The sequence below is a fragment of the Cygnus olor genome, chromosome 3 (genome assembly GCF_009769625.2).
Source record: "Cygnus olor isolate bCygOlo1 chromosome 3, bCygOlo1.pri.v2, whole genome shotgun sequence".
Taxonomy (NCBI): domain Eukaryota; kingdom Metazoa; phylum Chordata; class Aves; order Anseriformes; family Anatidae; genus Cygnus; species Cygnus olor.
Genome location: NC_049171.1, coordinates 119,687,069 through 119,707,390, shown reverse-complemented (window position 1 = coordinate 119,707,390; position 20,322 = coordinate 119,687,069). Strand labels below are relative to the sequence as shown.

The 20,322-nt window shown below is 41.8% G+C and overlaps 1 protein-coding gene across 1 annotated transcript; it reads right to left on the bottom strand.

The window, feature by feature from the left end:
- Window positions 1–1,720: 1,720 nt before the first annotated feature.
- BUB1 (BUB1 mitotic checkpoint serine/threonine kinase) lies at window positions 1,721–20,317 on the bottom strand. Its single transcript, XM_040554083.1, has 25 exons — window positions 20,227–20,317; window positions 20,047–20,106; window positions 19,820–19,964; window positions 19,160–19,356; window positions 18,520–18,560; window positions 17,680–17,786; window positions 16,199–16,248; window positions 15,885–16,075; window positions 14,846–15,006; window positions 14,162–14,496; window positions 13,214–13,266; window positions 11,444–11,581; window positions 10,332–10,424; window positions 9,296–9,386; window positions 8,844–8,916; window positions 8,033–8,213; window positions 7,372–7,450; window positions 6,133–6,332; window positions 5,759–5,899; window positions 4,988–5,103; window positions 3,452–3,613; window positions 3,098–3,255; window positions 2,827–3,004; window positions 2,445–2,551; window positions 1,721–2,015 (listed from the first exon to the last, which is right to left on the bottom strand). Exons 1-25 carry the CDS (start codon window positions 20,241–20,243, stop codon window positions 1,820–1,822), a joined length of 3,270 nt encoding a protein of 1,089 aa, XP_040410017.1. The 5' UTR covers window positions 20,244–20,317; the 3' UTR covers window positions 1,721–1,819.
- Window positions 20,318–20,322: the final 5 nt, after the last annotated feature.

Genomic DNA, 20,322 nt, shown 5'->3' with positions numbered 1-20,322 from the left:
GGGCAAGCGGCCAAAGGCGCACCTGCTGCACACAGCCGTAGCTCCCAGCGTGCGCCCTTGCGAGCCCCAAGACAGGGCAGCCAGGGAGATTTCACCACCACGTGGGAACCCTGGGAGAGGGGAGCAAAGGCAGGTCAGGGCACTTCAGCATGCGAGTGCAGCTGGAAAGCCCTCAAGAGCGATCAGAGCTGTGGCTCTGTGAAAAGGTCACAGATGTTTCAGCAGCAAGGCTCAGCTGAGCAGCGTACAGGATACAGAAATGAAAAGTAGCAAGGGGAGCTCGAGAGGAAACATCCCTCCACACGAGCACGAGCCATAGCTCATTCCTGCCTTCCTGGTGCCTGTAGACCATGTCCTGCCCCAGCTGTTCCCAGAGTCCTTTTAAATGTTCAGCCACACGAATGAATAGCTTGAACAATTTTTACTTTGAAGAAATGCAAAGGCAGAGAAAGCCTCCCCCTGTGAGGTTCGCTTGGTATGAGTGAATGTGGATACATTGCTCCAAATAAGCAATTGTTTTTGAAGTTCGTGTGATTTGGGGCAAAGCTAAGCTAGTTTGACACTTTGTATTTGACAAGGTATCTATGAAGCCAAGCTAACCTCACACAAACTCAAGTGAGCGCGTTGCTGCAGTAGTAACCACGCAGTGCACTGGTATATTGGCTGCTGTAATTAAGAAATGTGTAGAAATATATTAGAGAAAAAAGAGAAAAAAGGGTACTTGTAAAAGGAATGCTTTTCCGGAGTTTTCCAGAGGAAGCTGCCAGCTACCACAACACAACATTTTGCCACAGTAAGGGAAAACAAAACCTCGCAATGACCAGAAAACAACCATTTCAGTTCCAGCAGGGAGACATTTGTCTCTTGGTTTTGCCCATGTCTCTAATAATTTTTTGTGACTGGTCAGAAGCAAATGTAACAAAAGTGACAAGTGTGACTTAAGTTCTATCTAATCTAAATCTCATCTGCTAACCTCAGTTTCTTTCAACCTAGAAGTTCCTGAGAGAAAGAGTAGAGCATAAGAGTTGTGAATGTACGAGCCACAAACCTCAAAGAATTGCAGTAACAGCACTCTCGAGCGCTGCTGCTCATCCGCACACTCATCTTGTCACCGACTCGAAAGAGTGTTCCCTCATATTCATTAGTTATTAGCAGATGGCTTCAGTGGCTTTTCTAGGAGAACAAGGACTTGTCCTCCTTACACCTACCATCCAGGGTTTTTTCCAAGGAGTCTATCAAGTTACACGAGTTCACCCTCCTGCAGCCTTTAGAGAAGGCTATTTCACTTCCAATTGCTGTCTTCACTTCTCCTAGAAGAGATTCTGGAATCTTCCATGATGGTAGGATCTCAGTTTGGAATTACATTCAAGTTTCCAACAACCTGCTCCTCCCAAAAGGCTCTGTTCACCCTTCTTCTTATTGGGAAAAACGCATCCTGAACACCTCACGTACACTCTCCATTTAAGCCTGCCCTTCACCTGACTGGATTAAATCCTCTACACAGTGAGGCTGCAAGCATCATCTGCGCAACCTTTTTCACCAGCTTTTTTCCCCGCCGCTCCAAATGCACTACACATTATTACAACTATAGACAGTCTCTAGCATGCCTGTGCCTCCCACACTGAAACTACGCAAGTTCAATTAACACTTAGTTTCCATGCAGTAAAATTTCTGTGCAACTTCTTTCATGAAACCACAGAAAGATGAAAGTTACCATTCCTGAAGCTAACCCAAGAATGTTTATTTTTAAAACAAGGTATTACAAAAAGATTTCACATTCAGGACATTCCAATTCTCAATCACTTTGCAAGCTAAATGCTTATTTTCGTGACCGTTTGTGCTCTATGAGCAACACAACAAGTCTGTTCCGAAGGAACTTTATTTCCTTTACATATGACTTGCAAAATAAGTCCTTCAGCCTTTTGCGTAAAACTCCTAAAGGAGGCAGGCTATGGCAATTCGGTATGTTTAGCATGCTGTCAAAGAACTCTTTCCACACTTCAGCATTGGCAAGCCTGAAAGGAACAACAACAACAACCAAAAAAAAGCATCAAAAAAGGTTTAAGTCTAAATTGTTAAAATACTGTTTCCTGTATTTACCCGTTCCCGCCCCATCTACAGGTTGGAGCAACTGCAGACCATCATGTAACAGAACAGTTTCTGTTGTGGCATGCTGCTTAGTGAACCAGAGGGATTTTTCCTCCTTCCAGGCAGCAAGAAGCCAAGAATGCTATGCAATTCACCACATCCACTGCCAAAAGGCTTCCTGTACTTTAGTCAGTAAGTTCTGTGAGGCAGTTCCTGTGCACTAAACCCGTGTTTTTTAGAGCACTGAGAGGTAAAGGCAAACAATGCCAAAAGCTGTGACAGAAACTACTACCAGGTTTGAGGTTAACGATATATCTTCCTATAGATGGGAGTTTTGAAAAAGATTTGACACCAACCTTCTGAAGGAACCTTCAGGCTTCCAGACACCATTTTCATTCTTCACTTGCATGTAGGTACCAAAGAGCATGCAGTAGACCGTTGCTGCTATGCCGAAGTAGTCTGTCTAAAAGTATACGGAAGTTCCATATTAAAAATGCATACCCAAACCACTAAAAATTAGCAAAAAAAACCAAACTCAGAACAAAAAAGAAGCAAAAACCACACTCCTTGGAGCCAACAGAGCAAGCTCCATAAGAGGGTTCAGGATCATGCTCCTGGAGCACTGAGCTGAATCTACAGAACCAGTGCAAAAGTCTAATATTTCTGTAATTCATCTACTCATATGCTTAATGTACGCATTAAGCTCCAAATATTCAGGCTGTCTCTACAACCTCATACCTGGTAGTTCCACGGTTTCTGTGTCAGCATTTCAATACACTGGAACCCAGATGTTTCACACCTTGCAGTAAACGTGGTTCCTTCAGGAAAGAGTTTCATGTCTATACTCTGTCCCAAGTCAATGAGCGTCAAGCCATGAGAGAGGCCATCTATGTCACATGTATCATTATCCAGAAACCTTCAACCAAGACGAGAAGCAGCAATTCGATAAGCATCGAGACTATAATACCATGATATACTGACATCACATGTAGCAAAGTGAAATACTTGCCTTTCTCCAAGTAGGAGGTTATCAGGTTTAATGTCACCATGGATGATTTTGCAGCTGTGGAGCTCTTCTACCATATAAAGAATTTTTACAGCGAAATAGATTACAAGTGCTTGAGGCATCACCTTTTCAGGAAGTTTTTTGTAAATGTTTATGGCATTCTGTGTACAAAACAAAGATACGGAAGAACCATCGGCTACACAAAAAACAACTCAATATGGATCACGTATCCATGTTGATAAGTACAGACTGTGTTCACAATGAAGTTCCATTAAGTGAAGAGACTTCTGTATACTGCAAGGCAACAGCACTCAGAAAGGAACACAGATGTTCAGGACACAAGCTGAGCACACTTACCAGCAATGTTCCATAGTTGTAGAGCTCACCAACTAAAATGCTTCCATTTTGAAAAAAATGAGCAGAATAAAAGTGGATGTAAAGATGGCGTATACTTGGATCGAGTCTTTCTACCAGTTGGGTTGCTATGTAGAACTCCCAAGGATTGGCAGGCTTCTGGACCTGTAACCAAAAAGGTTATGTACTAGGTAAATGTACTAGGTAAATGTACTAGGTATATCTGTTAATTTTTTTTTTATATACCTAGTAAATAAAAAAAAAGCAGAAGTTCTCAGCTTTTTTCTTAAACTTCAGACTCAAGTTCCTAAACACTTTTCTTTTTGATCAAATAAAAATACTTACATCTCAAGTAGTTAACCTCAGGTCAATCCACTGAACAAATAATTCTCTTGAATCACTACCTCAACTACATGCCACAATTCCATTGTGGCTTACATGCTCTTCAATGCTATTCAAAATGTTAGCCTTTTGAAAACATCGATGTTTCAGCCTCCTGCTGGCAACATATGCTTTAAGGGAAGGTTTATGATGAGTTCCAAAGAGAAGAGCCTTTCTGACTCCTCTCCCTAACACTAAATGCCTGATGTTCAAAAAGAAGCTTCTTAAACATTACATTTAGCTACCAGAAAACTTCCAGTTAAGGTATTATAATAAAAATACGTATTTGTTGGAAGATTGAAACAATGCAAAGGAGATCCACAAAAAGATTCCAAAGGTAGGAAAAACAGATCTGAAGCGGGTTAGGGTGTCAACTCAATCACACAGCCACATTTCAGCCAGGCTGTAATAAGTGCACATGGGATTTCAGCCAGCAGCAGATGCACGGCTGCGTGATCGAGTATAACCCTCTTGGGCTAAACTGACCTTGCAGTTGTACAGACTTTCTTTTTGGCAGTAGTTCTGATGAAAGCACATCCTATCATCTGTTGCTCATTCCTGCACTGAAGCAGGCTGCAGAAGGAGAGAGCAGGGAGGGAGCTGCTCAATCTACAACCTCCATCTAGACAAGCTCGCTTGTTAAGAAAACTGCACCCTAGAGGCATCACCCAGCAGAGTATACAACAGCCAGCAGCCACCAAACAGGCTGGCTGCATAAAGCGCAAAAATGCTTGTGGAAAGCTAGCAGGCATGCATATCTGGAAGCAAGTGTCCCTTTCACTGTGACCCAACAGTAAGAGCAGTTTTATCATTAATTCACACACAGTTTAGTTTGCTGTGGACTAAGAGCATTTCACACAAATAGCTCCATTTGCTCAGCTGAGAAAGATGCCCTAAAGACTAAGAATTATAGCCAGGCTACCTATGACTATGTTATAAAAAGATCAAGAGGAAGTTCTGGCAGGTGGATAAAAAACTTTCCATGTAGAATGCGTCGGACATTACAGCACACAAACTGAACAAGGCTTTGAGGATAGTCCAGTATGCTTTATTACATATTTATAAATAAACCTCAGCAAAATCCATCCGGGGAGGTGTCAGATTACTGTAAGATTCCAGAATTTTCCAGCAGAACTATTCTGAATCAACACTACTTACCTTGAATGTTACTTTCTGATTGTTCCTAGGGTTACTGGCATCCAGAATGGAAGCCTGATAGACTTGAGCAAAAGCTCCTTCTCCAACCAAGCAGTCCACATGGAATGAGCTAGAACCTTTATGAGATGGAAAAAAGAGAGATTAACAACACAAAGTCCTGCTTGCAAACTTCACAGATGAGACTTCAATACTTGGGGGAGGGATTGGGGGGTTGGAAGCACCAGCCATAAACAAATTGTTGCTTTAACCCTAGTGCTAGTCTTTCTCTACTTGCTCTTCTTGCTAGCCATGCTTTCCATAAAAGCGAGCCTGCAACCACTGAAGAGAACAAGAGTGCTATGAAGTGCCATACATTAAAATCAGTGTTTCTATTTTAGTCCAACTCCCTGGAAGTAATCAAATTCTAAAGTGCATTCCTTAAAAAGTAAACACTAATGTTTAAGCCATAGAAGTATGTTGCAATTACTGTCATACAGATTTTGTTGACAGAGGACTGTTGCTGTTCTATACAAAGTGTAAGAATTGTGTCACAAATTACCAGGAAAGGAAAACTAGGAAAAGTATCTTTGTTCCTACCTCAGAATACCTAAACAAAAATAGTTAGGTTCCGATTTCAAACAAAAAAGGTCTAATTTCAAATTTGAGGTTTAGATAATCTGGAAGCTATTTGGATATATGCATAAGTAAACTGGATTAGAAAAAATACTTCAGGAGTTCCCAGAAAAACCTGCAACAAGTGCTTCAAAATGAAATGTATCAAGTAGCTCTTACCCAAGGGGAGTTCAGCCTTCAGTTTGATGGTTGGAAGAGCAGATTTCCATTCAAAATAGTTGTCATAGGTATTGAGTGGTTTAGGAAGCTCTGATAAGAATTTGCAAATCAATTCCTTATCCCATGGGTTCTCAACAAGGACTTCACAGAAAGAAGAATATTTAAGCTATAAGAAAAGTGTCATTTCAAAGAAACAGCACACACACTTATATTTGAATGAGTATAATTGATTCACACTTGTCCTCCCTCCTATCTTGTACGTAGCAGTGATCTCCTTGCAGGAGCCACAAGACACTGCTTACTACAGTGACCACCCGCATATTGGAACAAAGTACTGCTCCAGTCTCAAACTTCACAGAAGAAAACCGTAGTACCTGAAGCTCTACCAGTCCTGGCTGTCCTGTCCTGCTCAGTTCCAGACAGCTTGTCATGGGAATTCTTGTCCATCCCAACAGATGAATATTCAACTCTACTAGTGGCAGTCTGCTCACGTAATTTGTGAGAAGCAGCTGTAGCAATAACATTTCCTTGATGCTCTCCTTGTTCTGCAACGTGTTCAAGAGCAGGGCTACATCTTTAAAACAAAATAATATTAATTGACAGTACTGCCATGGCATTTTGACATCTTCAATAAGCCACAAGTACATCACACATCCATGCTTGCAACCTTTGCCATAACCATAAGAACTCTGGGCGTGGTTATCCATACGATCAAGAATGGCCTCCATATGCTATCTACATCTTTTACTTCAAGCAGCAATTAAATCTGTTCAAAAACAACAAAGCTTAGCAGACTTACCAGCATTTCATATTTGCTCATGATTACTTTATGCATTTACTCTTCAATGATGCCTGCAGACTTTTCTGACAAAACCTTCTGTAGAACATCTTGGCTCTCTAGATCAAAGAGACCTCACACCTAGCAGCTCAGCAGAACTGCTTTAACCTCTATATCCATATATACTGAGCAATGCATCCTGTGACAGGAAGAATGCTGGCAGAATCAACAAGGTGACCTTTGCCTTCAAATGCACATATGTTCTCTTCTTGATCATCTCTATGGAATCATTCAACACGTCTATTCTCACACTCGAGTGTGAGATGTATGTTACAGAAAAGGTACTGCTGAGCCTCCCAAGGAAACTGTTACACAAGGCTCTATGGGGAGGTCACGTTAACACCAATTTATTAACTGCAGCAGTTCAATTACTGCAAGTCAGGCATTTTCCAAATGCCTGTTTCACCCACATGCCTTGCAAACACTGCTTCCCCAAATGCAGCAGTAGTGCTACCAACTAGCAGTTATTGCCACCCCCCAGGGGCAAAAAGAGATTTAAAAGAATCACTACAATTGTTCAAGCACTTGATACCCATACAGTGTGACAAACAACTAAGTCATAGAAGCATTTTCAGGGACATAATCACCATGCCCAGGTTCATGCAACTTCACAGGGTGACTGTTTAGCATACATCTCAGCAATCTTATTCAAATATGTTAGCTCTAGATTGCTTGGAAAACTTGCACCAAGAGCAGCACAGCAGAGCTGCCTATGCTGGCATAAATTTGCATTGCAACCTGAAGTCTTGAAAATCTCAGCAAGTCAATGCTATACCTTAGCTTCTTAGTTTTTGTCTGTCTGTGCAGTTCTTCAGAAGACTCCAAATCCATTTGCAGCACGTCATCCCCCGGAGCTGAACAAAGGGAGTAGCAACAATAGCACATGCTTATTTTCCCAAAAGACAACCACATTTAGAGTATTATTACCAACACAAGAAGGGTAGAGTCACACTGCAGATGTGGAAGTTGCTAAGGTATCACAAGAGCAAGCATCAAACAAGCTTATTTTAAAACATACAAGAAAAGACAACAGCTTGATTTCTTCAGGGAAGAGTATTCCAAGGCTGAAAGAGGGGCAGACAAGCATAAGGGTCCTCACTGAAGAGGATGATGCCTGGACTTCAGTCAATTGAACTCTGCAACTCTGAGAACTCTGCAACAGCTCAGAACAGCCATTTGACAGCACAGTCAAAGGCTCCCCTGTCCCTTGCCACCTTCTCTTTTTCATCCCCATTTAAAGAAATTCTTGGAAAGCTTAAGTGCTGGGCCTGCCCGTGCTCCCAGAAGCTGTTCTGCAACGAATTTGCATTCAGAAGTTGCAGCAGCACAGCCATACCTACGCTGCATTTGGCAAGGCCTGCAAGGTAAGTAGGGCATAGAAATAGTTACACAGAGTTGAATTAGATGCTCTGAACCTGAAGCATTCATTATTTTACCTTTGTCCTCCAAAGCTCGTCGTGAATGTGCTGACAGGTAATTAAATGGTGTTGATACAAGCTGGGCAGCTCGTGCAAAGTCTCTTGTGTTGTTTGGACTGGCAGCTAATGTTTTATTACTACATGGTACATTCCACACCGTATAATCATCCCTCAAGAACTCTGGTGTCCCTGTTTCCTCCTAGACAGAAAAATAAACACACAGATTTAAGCCATCAAAACTGTCCCGTCAGACCTGCACTGTAACATACTAGCAGCCTCCAGTCTCAGTAATGCAGAGTCTGAATGTGTCAACTTATATTATTAGAAAAATAAAGGAAAGCCAACATAGCCTAAATCACAGGCTTATATAATTTTGTGTCAGACTTGCGTGCTGGCAATAATCAGTTCCACAGCAAAACGTTAGACATCAAAAAATTGTCATGGGAGAATCTGAAGAAGCTTCTCACTTGCATCCAAACAGCCTGAAGTTTCATGCATCTCCTTGGCTATGAAAATTGTCAGGTGGTTAGCACAACTTCAGGCATTTCTCGCTCCCTCTCCCTGTCCTTCCTCCCCTACAGAGATGCCAAATCTACAGATCAACTGCAGTCAGATCTGTTCTAGGAATAGAAGTCTCCACTATTAAGCTCCTAGAATTTTTATGAAAATTAACAAGTGAAAAAGCTCATCCCACTGTCAGTGAACAGAAAGGGGTACCTAGGCTTTAATAAAATATCCTTTGTAGAACTGTTGAAGGACTGGGACAGAAGAAACATAACTACCTAACCCGTCGTCAAGGCTAATTCTTGCAATAAGATCAAACACTCACTTCTGTACAGTCAGTCAAGGGACGTTGTCCAATAGTTCTGGGCTCTTCTGACTTCTTTTTACGCTGTGGGATTCTGACAAAACAGGTAGTTTAGAATAACTTTTCCCCCAAAACCTTCCAAGACAGACTGATCATAACAAAGATTTGATGGCTTTATTTATTTAAAGAAAACCATTTGTGGATACTAAGAGAAGCTGCAGTAGCTCAAGAAACAAGCTATCCTCAGTTGTCCAGAAAATTAAGCATCTTAAGCACACTGTCCAAACAGGAAAGTTGCGCAATTCTACAGAGAAGCAACTACAGCTTTCTCATGCCACTTCCCCACAGCTGCTACTGATTTTGTTCAAGCCAATCCTCATATTGCAAATACAGTCATAGCAGAATTATATAGAATAGAATCAATCCTATATGTAATTCTTAATAAACAGCTCTGTTGCTTTTTTTCTCCTTACCTGCTGTTCTCTTTTTCATTCTCATCTTCAAAGATAGAAAACATAGGCACAACAGGGGCAGCAACCTTAACTTTCAAGGTTCCATCAGGCTCTTAAAATAAGAGATCGCTGATCGTCACACAGTGGAGATATATAAACAGTCACATTTTTCCCCTAACCAAGCAGCTGAGGGGCTTGAAGTTGTACCTTTTCTTTTAGGATACTGCACAATTATTTTTGGTCAGACACAGACACGCTATAGCGAGGAACCCCTTAGAAGCAAGGTGCTTGTTTTGAGGAAGGTCAGTGGCTTGATAAATTGGTTAGCTTTGGCACATAGGGACTTGAAATAGATATACTAACTTATTTTCTTGTAAAGCCTGGATAGAAACATTAAAAAGAAAAGAAAGTGAAGCAGATAAACAAGGTAAACATGCAAGTGCTTAAAGCCAGAGTAAGAGATACAATCATGGCTATATCCAGGAGCATCCTCAGAACTACTGCTCAACTGGTCTCTCCTATAAATGATTGGAAATGGGGAAGATTTTTCCATCTCAGAAAACCAAGAGTGGCCAGGAATACAGAAGCTTCCTTGGCTGCATCCGACCTGTTGTGAAATATCCCTGAGCTCACTGTTGTAAGCCACTGCCCAGCTTTCAGACAGACTTAACTGTTACTGATAAGCTGGCAATTCAGAGACTAACGCCTAGCTTGCAAAATGGCTTAGAAACAAAGCTTTACTCATAACAAGTATCAGCTGTGCACTTTTCAAAGTCAGGTTTTAAATACTGCAGAAGTGTCTACAGAGAAGCAACATTTAATGAGGACATTAATAGGCTGCTAGCAGTAAAGTACTTCTGCCTGTGCTGTTCTGACTGCGCATCAACATTTAGAACTTGTCAATAAATTAAATGCACTACTGGGTTAAGAAATTACTTCACTTTACACTGACTCACACAACTACTTGCTTCAAAATTATGGGGAACAGTGGTAGGAGTAAGCAGGAAACATAGAAGTGAAATATTAAGGACTAAAAAAAAGCCAAAAAAGTACATACCCCTTTTTCTACAGAAGACCTCAAATTGCTCCTCACTTTCTTCAAGAGATGGTTCAGGTGAGAAGGGTGTTTGAAACACATCCATTAGAAATCCTAGAAATAGAAAAGAAAAATACATGAATGCCATCCAATAAAAAAAAAGTTTCTCCGCTCTGTAATAGTTGAATTGAATGATTCTTATGATTTATCAAATGCCAGTGATCTATTATTCCTTATTCTTGCATTTCAACACTCCAGATAACTGAGCAGGAAGATTAGACAACCAATGCATATCTGCTGGTGCCATGAATTTTTCTCTTTAAAAAAACCGTCACTCTCAAAGATGAGATTTTGGGTTCTTCTAAAGGAGAAAGTTCTCCTTTATTTTTCAGAGATTTGGATAACTATTGCATACCACAAGCTTTTTAGTTTTTCTTTTTACAGATTTATATTCAGCAGCAGCTGTTTGCTACATAGTAGTAGTTAACAGGCTTACTACCAAAACAGAAGAACATGGAAGAAGCACACAAAAGGAACAAAATAACTTCTGGGTACTATCACTCCACATCTGATATCGGAAAAAAGTCACAATTTCCATTGTGGGATTTTGAAAAATCGGCGTTTAGAATTGATAATGCTCATCCTATAAAACAAAAAGCTTTTGCATACGGCACCCTGGTTTGAACTCTGGGGGAAGGTTAATATCAACGAGAGTCAAGTTTTTAACTTCTTAACATTCTTCCACATTAGCCTGTTGAAAGTCATCATTTCAGAAACAAGAGTCACTGACAGTACAGACAAGCTCAGCTGAACATGCCGCCCAAAGCAGCCTAGCAGGTGTGTCACCAGTGACTTATTCAGAATTTGACAACATGTGGCTGCTGGGATGTTAGTAAGGCTGTTATTTCTTGAGCTGAGTTTTACTGCCCCTGTCTTGGAAGAATATGGTCAAAGCGTTGGGTCACCAAGTCAACTGCAAAAGAAGAGTACCAATACCATTAATTTTATTTTCCTCTTTGAACGGTGTAAATTCCTATTGCTAGATAGCATCATTATATATTCAGCTCCACTAAAGTTACCAGGCAAGATCTTATTAATTCCAGTGAAACTAGCATATTATTCCAGATGCCTACCCAAAGCTTCTTTGGTATGAACCGTAGGTGAAGGTTGCACTTTGAATGGCGTTGCCTGCATTGCCCCTCCGAGGGAGGTATTTGGTGTAGCTTGAGAAGCATTTCCAGAAGCAAAGGAAGAATTTCCAACTCGAGATGCTAGAAAAGAAAACAGCAAGATCATTTCTAAACTAGCCTGGGATTGTTTATCAACATTTCAGTAGCCAGCAAAATGTTAGGAAGAGAAGTAAACAAGAGGAGTAGCAGAATGACAACCCAGAATTTTGGGAGAGCAGATTTTGGCTTGTTCAGTGATCTGCTTGTTCCCAAGGGAGACTGCCCTGAAGGGCAGAATGGACCTTGGACAGCTGGGTGGCCTTTGAGGACATCACTCTCAATTCATAGGAACAATCCATTCTGACACAATCAAGCAGGAAGGAAGCTAGTGAAGACAAAGAACTCCTGACCAAGCTCAAACCAAAAAGGAATTGCACAGAAAGTGGAAACAGGGACCAGCTACATGGAAAGGATACTGAGACTTTGCCCAGACATGCAGGGATGGAGTCAGGAAAGTCAAAAAGCTTAACTAGGGTTGGAACTAGTGAGAGACGTGGCAACAATGGTTTCTTGTACAAAAAAAAGAACCAGGAAAAATAAGGAAACGGAATCCACTGCTCAGAAAGGTAAGGGACCTAGCAAAAGATGACATGGAAAAGGATGTTTTGCCCACATTCTTACTCTAAGGTCTGCCCCCAAGTCCCTGAATGTTCTGGCAGAAACTAGGGGAAGGAAACGTTGTCAGAGACCTCGAGAGTTCCCAGCCAGCCAAGGTTAATTTACACAGTGGTAGTGAAGTAGAAACAGCCTGTAAGCGCTAACAGTTTAAAACTGGAAGGGATTAGTGGATCTCAGTCTGTTTCCCTCTGTATTACAGGTCACTGTTTCAGCCAGGTTACTGCTGTATTAAGTTTCAGTATTTTAGTCTCATTTCTCTGCCACATCACCTCTTTAGGAAGACAAAACACGCTCCCAGTAACCTGAGAAAAATCCCCTCCCAAGGGCAAATCATCATTTAGCCACTCAGAAGATAGCCTCCCAAAACAAACAGCAAAAGGGTCATCTTCCCTGGAAAGCAGTGGTCCGCTAAAACCAGTATCTACTGGTGGCAACTGTGCCCAGTCACTGAAGTCTGAAAACGCAGAGTCAGTAAGAGTCAACTAGCAGAGTATTAAAACTCAAACAGAAATTCCTTTGAAGTTAAAAACATAATATTTCATCTTGGTCATCTAAATGCAGAACTATAAGTAGTAATGGAAGCTCAAGAAATCATACAATTCACTTGCTGCTCCTACATCATATGTATCCCACATAATCTCACGTATACATCCACCACACTTCTGGAAAGAATATAATGAAGATCCAGAATTCCTACTACAGATGAAATAGGTGATCTTGCTTTAAAAGCAAAATTTCTAGGTTGTTTTTACAATTAATTTGGGAAGGAATTTCAATAGTTAAGTGTTCTTTGTAGTTATCAGAGAAAATTATGTCTTATTCAAAAGGGAATGGAAATGCAAATACTGAAATAGTGCCATCCCACACATTTGGTGTGAGACTTCAGGCATCAAGTAGAGCTACATGATAAAGTCCTGTACGCATTTATGTTGAATATTCAAGAACTTTCAAGTAAGATGGTCTTGGTCTACCAAAACTGAAAAGCTATGTGCTATTCAACTCCAGCCAGTGAAGTCACATCAGCTGCATTGATCTTGTCAAGAGTTAGTTTATTACCTTCCTTCACGTCCACACAAGTAGTTAGTCCAGTGGATCTCTTTTTCGAGTGCCTTCAAATGAAAGATTAAAAACCATTAGAGTTTGAAATAAATGCCTTTCTTCTAAATTAAATTATTTTTTTTAAAGTTCAGCTTCAGTTCAGGACTTAATAATAACGCACTTTAAGCAGTAAAAGGTCCTTTCTCAGCTTAGAACAAAGGAAACACCTCAGAAACGACAACCAGGGATCCTGCTTTTTCCACACAAAGGACACGTAAATGAAGTCAAAGAACTTTTAGAAAATTATTATATCTCCCTTGGGCCCCCAACTTTCTCACACAGTTGCCAATAGACACAAAACCAGAAAGGCAGCAGAGTCCTTTAAAAAAAGATAAAATGCAGGCATTAAATATTCTTGGATACAGTTTGCCTCCAAGTAATTCCCTTATGTAAGTGAATGACAACTGCTTCTGTTTCACCTTGTCAGTCAAACCTACTCAGACATACCCATTTTGCCAACCTAGGTTTCTCCCTCCCACCTCCCAATTGTTTCATGCATTAGCTCTGTCACACAAGCCAAAGTGCGAAAGATAAATAAAACCACTTTTTTCTTCTCCAGAGACGTTTGCAGCCAAGTTGTAACATCTGGTATCTGCATGAACTAAGCACATTCTGTTATTTATTTCGGGCACGCCAGGGACACAAATGCTGAATAATCGCTTTGGTTATGCAATGAATTTGTTCTTAGTTATTACAACTAAGACATGGGGTGAAAAGAATTAAAGATTGAAATAAGGATCATACGTTATAAGAGTTTGATCTATGTCTAAACATTGGTTTCCACAGGCTAATTCAGATTTTTTTTAAGAAGAGTAAAAACCCTTTCTTCAAGTTAATTTTTAAGTAAAGTGTAACTACAGAAGACTGCACAATTTGTAGAGCAAGAATCGAACTGTTTATACGTACTGTTCTCCAGTGCTCCAATTAAGAGTTGAGTCAGGGCGTGCCTGCTCCTGAGCTGGAGCACTGTTGAATGGAGGGTGTAACAAACTCTTCTGGACTTCTCCAAGTTCTTGCTGAGTTTTGATCGTGTCCTTTTCGTACGTTGCTTCCAACAACAAGGAAGATTTCATCTGGTGGCCAACTGGGTTCATGGACTTCAGTGTAAGAGCATTTGATGACAAAGTGCTTGACTGAAGCTGGTCTGGCACCAGCCCTTGGAGGGTTTGCAGACCTGAGCTTTGACAAGATGCCATCCATTTCTGCTGCAGAGCTGCGCTGGGTGCTACATGTGGATATATCTTCAGAGACAAAAAACATTATTTTACCCTCAAAAACCCACACACATGTATAAACATTACCATTTGCCCTTTTATTTTGCATAACTAGAATAGCTTATCATGCTTAAGAGAACTTTCACACGCAACTAAAACTAGATCACAGAGAAGCAAAACCAATCTTTGAGGTTTCACAATTAAAAATGTTTCATCGTGTATTTAAGGTTATGCCGGGTATCTATACTAGTCAGATATTGCAACCTCGACTTCCAGATTTGGTTAACACACTGCTTGTGCTACCATCTAAAGCGCAGCTAAATTTTACGTGGAGAGTTCAAGAGGACTGCTCCTATTTATCATAGCCCATACTCACCAACGGCTTATTTTGTTCAGCTGATGTTGTAGATGCTGGTTCCAGTCTAGTTTCCTCCAAACTTTTGGTGAGCTGAGTGAGCTGTTCCAGCTTCTGCTGCAGGGCTTGCAGTTCAAGGACAGCTGACTCTTTTCTTCTTATGGAATCCCTCTCTTCTTCTCCTAATGAAGAAATGTCAATATTAAGTAAACCAGATATTAAATAAAACGATGAAAAAGGACAGCTACACAACACTATCTCAACACTAGCCTGTACACCGGCAGCAGCCCTAATGCTTCTAAAGGAGTTCTCACAGGCCAGGATACCTCTCACCTAAGTTGCACTTAGAGTGCCAGCCTCAGTGCTCCTACTGCAAGCATGCTCACGGCTCCCATCTTCAGCACAAAAGAACACTAAACTCTGAAAAATTCTACCAAAGCAACCCTTTGGTAACATCTGAGTGGAGATGGAGCCTGCTGTCCCTGCTGGGAATTATCATACGTAACTACCACAAATAAAAAAAATCCACCCAAACACTTGTTTTAAATATGCATTTAGAAATACAATTGTAAGCATACTCTGGGCTCTGATTACAGCCTACAAACTAAGAGAAACAAAGATATTCTTCATCTTGAATTATAGGTATCAGCTGGTAAGCAGAGAGTCACAGGTGCAACTCACATCAGAGTAACTAGTACTGCTAAGAGCTGTCTGCACTTGCCTGCGATTTCCTCAGAAGGAACAACACTTAAGAAAATTTAGGCTTCAAAAGACAAAACCAAAGGATGAGCTTAAAATCTAAATACCAGCATCGTGACAGTTTTGGAATTAAGTCCTTGAAGGGTTTGAAGACAACTTAACACCACTACACGTCAGTCATTTGGTCTGTTTACTAATGTTTCCCAGCTTACCACAGCCTGTTTTTGTACAGGGATGATAACCTGGGCTTTGAGAAAGTTTTCAGGCTACAGAGCTTGAAAAGACATGAATACAGACAGGTGCTACTTTTCCAAGAACATGAGAATGTTTTTGAAATAGCTAGGTGGAAGGAGAAGAATACCGCGTTCTTTCTGTCTTCTGAGGCGCTCGTATTTCTTGAAGTATCGCTTGGCTCTGAGCTCCTCAAATGAAAGTTCAGAGCCTTCACATATGAGCAGGTTTTTATTATACATCGCAACCTGCTCACATTCAACAGCAGCAGACGATGACTTAGGAAGAACTTCAGATTTGGAGAGGTATGTCACATACTTTCTGTGAGGAAAAATAAAAAAAGTTCTATTCAAGTTTGTTGGATTTGTTCAGGGGAGTATGTTATTTTTTTCCCAAAAGTGAGGCCCCCTCCCCTCTTTCTTTCTCCCCTTTTTTTAAACTTACACTTCTCTTTCACCAGAAGAGCAGGACTGAGTACCAGCACAATCAAGACCCTAAAGTTGTGGGGCAGGGAGAAAGAAATCCAGCATTATATTTAGCCATCCATTTTGACAGGACTAGCAATCAGGAAGTCCGTAATATTTAATTCTGATTGAAGAGATGACAATTCAGGCCATGAGCATAGCAAGAACAAACAGATCAGGAGAAATATACAAGTGATCACAGCCTGAGGAAGCTCGTCCCAAAGAATTAGCTGTATAAGAGTCTGCTGTTATCACTGAGAATTTTTGGAAGATGAGCAAGATCCCAGAGGATCCAGACAAAAGGATATACTTCTGGAAACTGCAGTCCTCAGAAGGATTCTGGGACTAGTTGAACAGGCATTTTCTATTCCCCAAAAAACAGGAATGTAATTTCTAGATCACGTGGGTTTGTAAAGAACAGACTGGATGGCCCCCTCCGATTTCTTTCTTTGACAAGCTATCCAATTTCAGGGGTATGGAGGCAGGCAAGAGGTCTAAGAAGCGTTAAGCTCGATTCCATCATCCATGACACCTTTTAGTATTTGCAGGCAATACCAAACTGAAAGAGTCAAAAGCACTTTAGAAAATAGGACAAAGTTGAGAAAGCTGACATATTTCCTACCCACAGTCTTTCAGTCTTAAATTTCACACACACCCCCATTCACCTTTCATCTTATTGTGTCAGAAAAGTTGCAAAGAAATTTAACTAGCTTTGTCAAACCTCAGAACTACAGTGCTGCATTCTGGTACTTATCTAAGATGGGTTAGAATTAATACGGTTTCGTTTTTGGTTTTATTGTGGGGAAGGGGGTGGAGGAAGAAGACTATGGAGTGACACAATCTGGGCTGTGAAGTTAACTAAAACTTCCACAAGGTATGAACAGAACCTCAGCTGGAACTTGCTACAGACTGATGTGGCAAGCTACAGAGTGCTCTGCTGACATTCCCCTACAGAGGGGCTCAGAAGCCATGAGAGTGTCATCTCCCAATAATTTCCCATCATCAACAGACTGACTTCTACGCAAAGCCACCATCCCACTGAGGACCATTTTGGAAGTTTCTGTTCTTCCTCCGGCATTATCTTTTATTTATTCATTCTTCAATAGCATATAAAAGTAGTAGCATGGAAATTCAGTGTAGATGATACTCAATCACAACAGACAAAATACTATTTATAGTACTATCCCTGCAAAGAACACTAACTAGCTGGACGGATCACTCTTTGCCTGGGATACTGGAAATGCATTGAGTGACTAACAGCTCTTTACTCATACTTGTCAAACAAACTATTTCTACGAAGATGTGATGCTTAGAGCCTAAAACCCATCAGCAACATTTCTGAGACGTAGAAGATATTGTTAGAATATTTTAACATTTTTATTCAATCAAGCTCTTTAACCTAAAACTTATGCAAGGGTCCCACAGTCTTCCCCATGCTAATTCATTTCTCAAGTTTGTTACCTGATTATTGCAAGTATACACTGGGTCATTAAGATTCGTAACACCTTTTTGAGGAGACATTTGATTTGCAGCATGTGAAGTTTGAAGTGGTTTTATAACAGCAGCACCTGGGACAGATTACACAGGCTTGCATTAACGAGTAGATATCTTTTTCTCATGTACGAATTTTTACTTACAACTTTAAGCATTGGAAAACTTCAGCTTTATGTTTTGAATACACTTAAGAATTTTTAATACAACCAGGAAAACAGTAAAAAAAACAGTTTCTACAGGAAACATATTACACTTTGTAATCATTCAACTAGCTCTGGAACTTAACAAAAGCTCTCAGTTGCATCTTCTACAGTGCATATTATTATTTCTTTATACTCAAAGAAAATGCTGCTATCATTTGCAGTATCAATGATAGAAGACCCAGCTACCATCTGTGTCTGGTAAGGAGCACAAGCTCGTCACCAAACTTAAAAATTAAGTTTTGTTATTAAAATATTATTGCTCTAAATAATTAATTCCCTAATTTTAGAGCTGTTATTCACATTCTTTATTTTGATTGTTCACATTCCTAGTTATAGGAATATTCTCATATTGAAATTATAACATCTCAGCCTTCAGCTGCTTTACTGAAACAAACCTCTGCTGGATGTTTTAACACTGTAGCTAGAATAGAATCAATACAGCAGGTTCCCCACATAGAGCTCTGTTAATCCCACTTAGACATAGGAAGGGCTAAGAGAAAGGAAGCACAAAACAGCTTCCTTCACAGTGACAAAACCCACTGATCAAGGGAAGAGATTCATCTAATTGAGGTACAGTTCACAGGCAGATTATCAGTAGCCTCACCTTGCAGAGGAGGATTCTGAGGATTGTAATTCTGCAGCCAGCTAAATTGCAAGAAACATCAGTTATTATCATTAAGTCACCTGTCCCCCATTCCTCCCCATCCACCCCCAGAAACCTTTGATTTCCTTGCACAGTCCTCATGCCTAGAAATCAAACACTAGGATACTCACGTTACTTACAGGACACATTATTGAGCAAATCCTAGCAGTTTTACATTCTAAAATGCAAAACAACTCTGCAATAGGCAGCAAGAGATGAAAGTCATCTTGTTTATCATCAGCTGAGGGAATATATCTCACGATAAGCAACTAACAAAGCTCACACTCAATACATCCAAGGTATGCTTTAATTTGGATCTATTTAACAAAAAATAGACAAAAGAATCAACCAGTTTCAGGATTTTCTTTCTGAGCCCTACTTCACTCAAGGCACTGTGGTACAGGCTTTCTCAGTACACCCTTCAAAATAGACAATACATACTGAACAGCAAACAGGAATCATCCTTAACCTTGTACCCACCTTTCACAAAAAAAGTCATTGGTGTATATATGCTCTGTGCTATAGCAGAGGTAGACAAGAAAAAAACAACCACCAAACGCTATCTAAATAGCTCTGTAAGTAAAAGATGTATCAGAATTACCAGTATAGCTGTTCCAAGTTCTCTCGTGGTTGTGCCTGGTTGTGAAATCCTTTTTGAAGGACAGCTATCGCACACTGCACGTTGCCCTCATTTACCAGCTGCTGAGCCCAAGCAACATAGAAGGCAGAGGCATTTGCACCAACTCCCTGTCCATACAGGTAGTCAAAATACTCACAAGGAGAGGTGATGAACTCTGCCTGCACAAGACAAAGACACATAACCCATAAGCACTTTCAAGAGCATCCAAGGAAGTTACAGGAGTAAAAAACAATAACAATTTCTTACTTTCCACGTTAAGAACGCTTCATTACATCTTAACAAGAAAGCTTTTAAAAAGGAACGTGCTGCCCTTCAGCAAGACTAAGAAGTTCTCTGAGTTCTTAGATCAACCTATTTGTACCCCACACCACCTCCCTGAGGGCTCCTTTTCCTCTCACGGCCCTGTCCAGGCTTGGCTAATCTGCACCGCAGGCGCGGAACAGGACGAATGGCTGTTCCAGGCCGTTTCAGAACACACAGCGCCAGGTTACAGGCAGCAGGCAGCCCGGGCGGCTCCTCTCCTCCGCACGGCTGGAGGGGGACAGGCTAGAGCCGCAAAGCTGCCCGGCGGTGGCGCAGCCGCACCTTCGGGGGGTGAGCGCCGCCACAGCCCGCACCTACCAGCTTCAGGCAGTAGCCGACGAACCTGGGGTCCCGGCGGTACCTCCCGTCCGGCAGGAACGCCGCCACCAGCCGCTCCAGGAGGCCGGGCAGCCGTGCTCGACGCTCCGGGGCGGGCAGGCAGCCCTCCAGCCACCGCGCGTACCTGCGGGGGGACGGGCGGGGCCGGGTCAGGCACCGCCAAACGCCTCAGCCCGGCCCGGCCCGGCCCGGCCCCGCGCACCCACCTGTCCCACGGCTCCAGCGGGTCGCTGCCGACGTAGCTCCGGAGCTGAGCCTCCAGGCTCCTGCGGGGCGGGACGTTAGGGGCTGGGAGATACCGGGAGCCCCCCCCGACCCCGGGAGCTCCCCCCGACCCCCCTCAGGCCGCCCCCGGCCCCCCTCGGCCCCCCCGGCCGTCGCCTCACCGCCCGCCCGCCTCCATATCGCCGCCGCCGCACCAACCGCCGCCGATTCAAACCCGGCGCGCACGCGCACCCGGACCCCGCGCCGCCTCTCTATTG

Coding starts and splice junctions, on each gene's coding strand:
- BUB1 (XM_040554083.1), bottom strand. Junction 19,965..20,046: donor CCGCTGGAGCCGTGGGACAG/GTGGGTGCGCGG, acceptor GTCCCCCCGCAG/GTACGCGCGGTGGCTGGAGG. Junction 10,425..11,443: donor TCATACCAAAGAAGCTTTGG/GTAGGCATCTGG, acceptor TTCTATTTCTAG/GATTTCTAATGGATGTGTTT.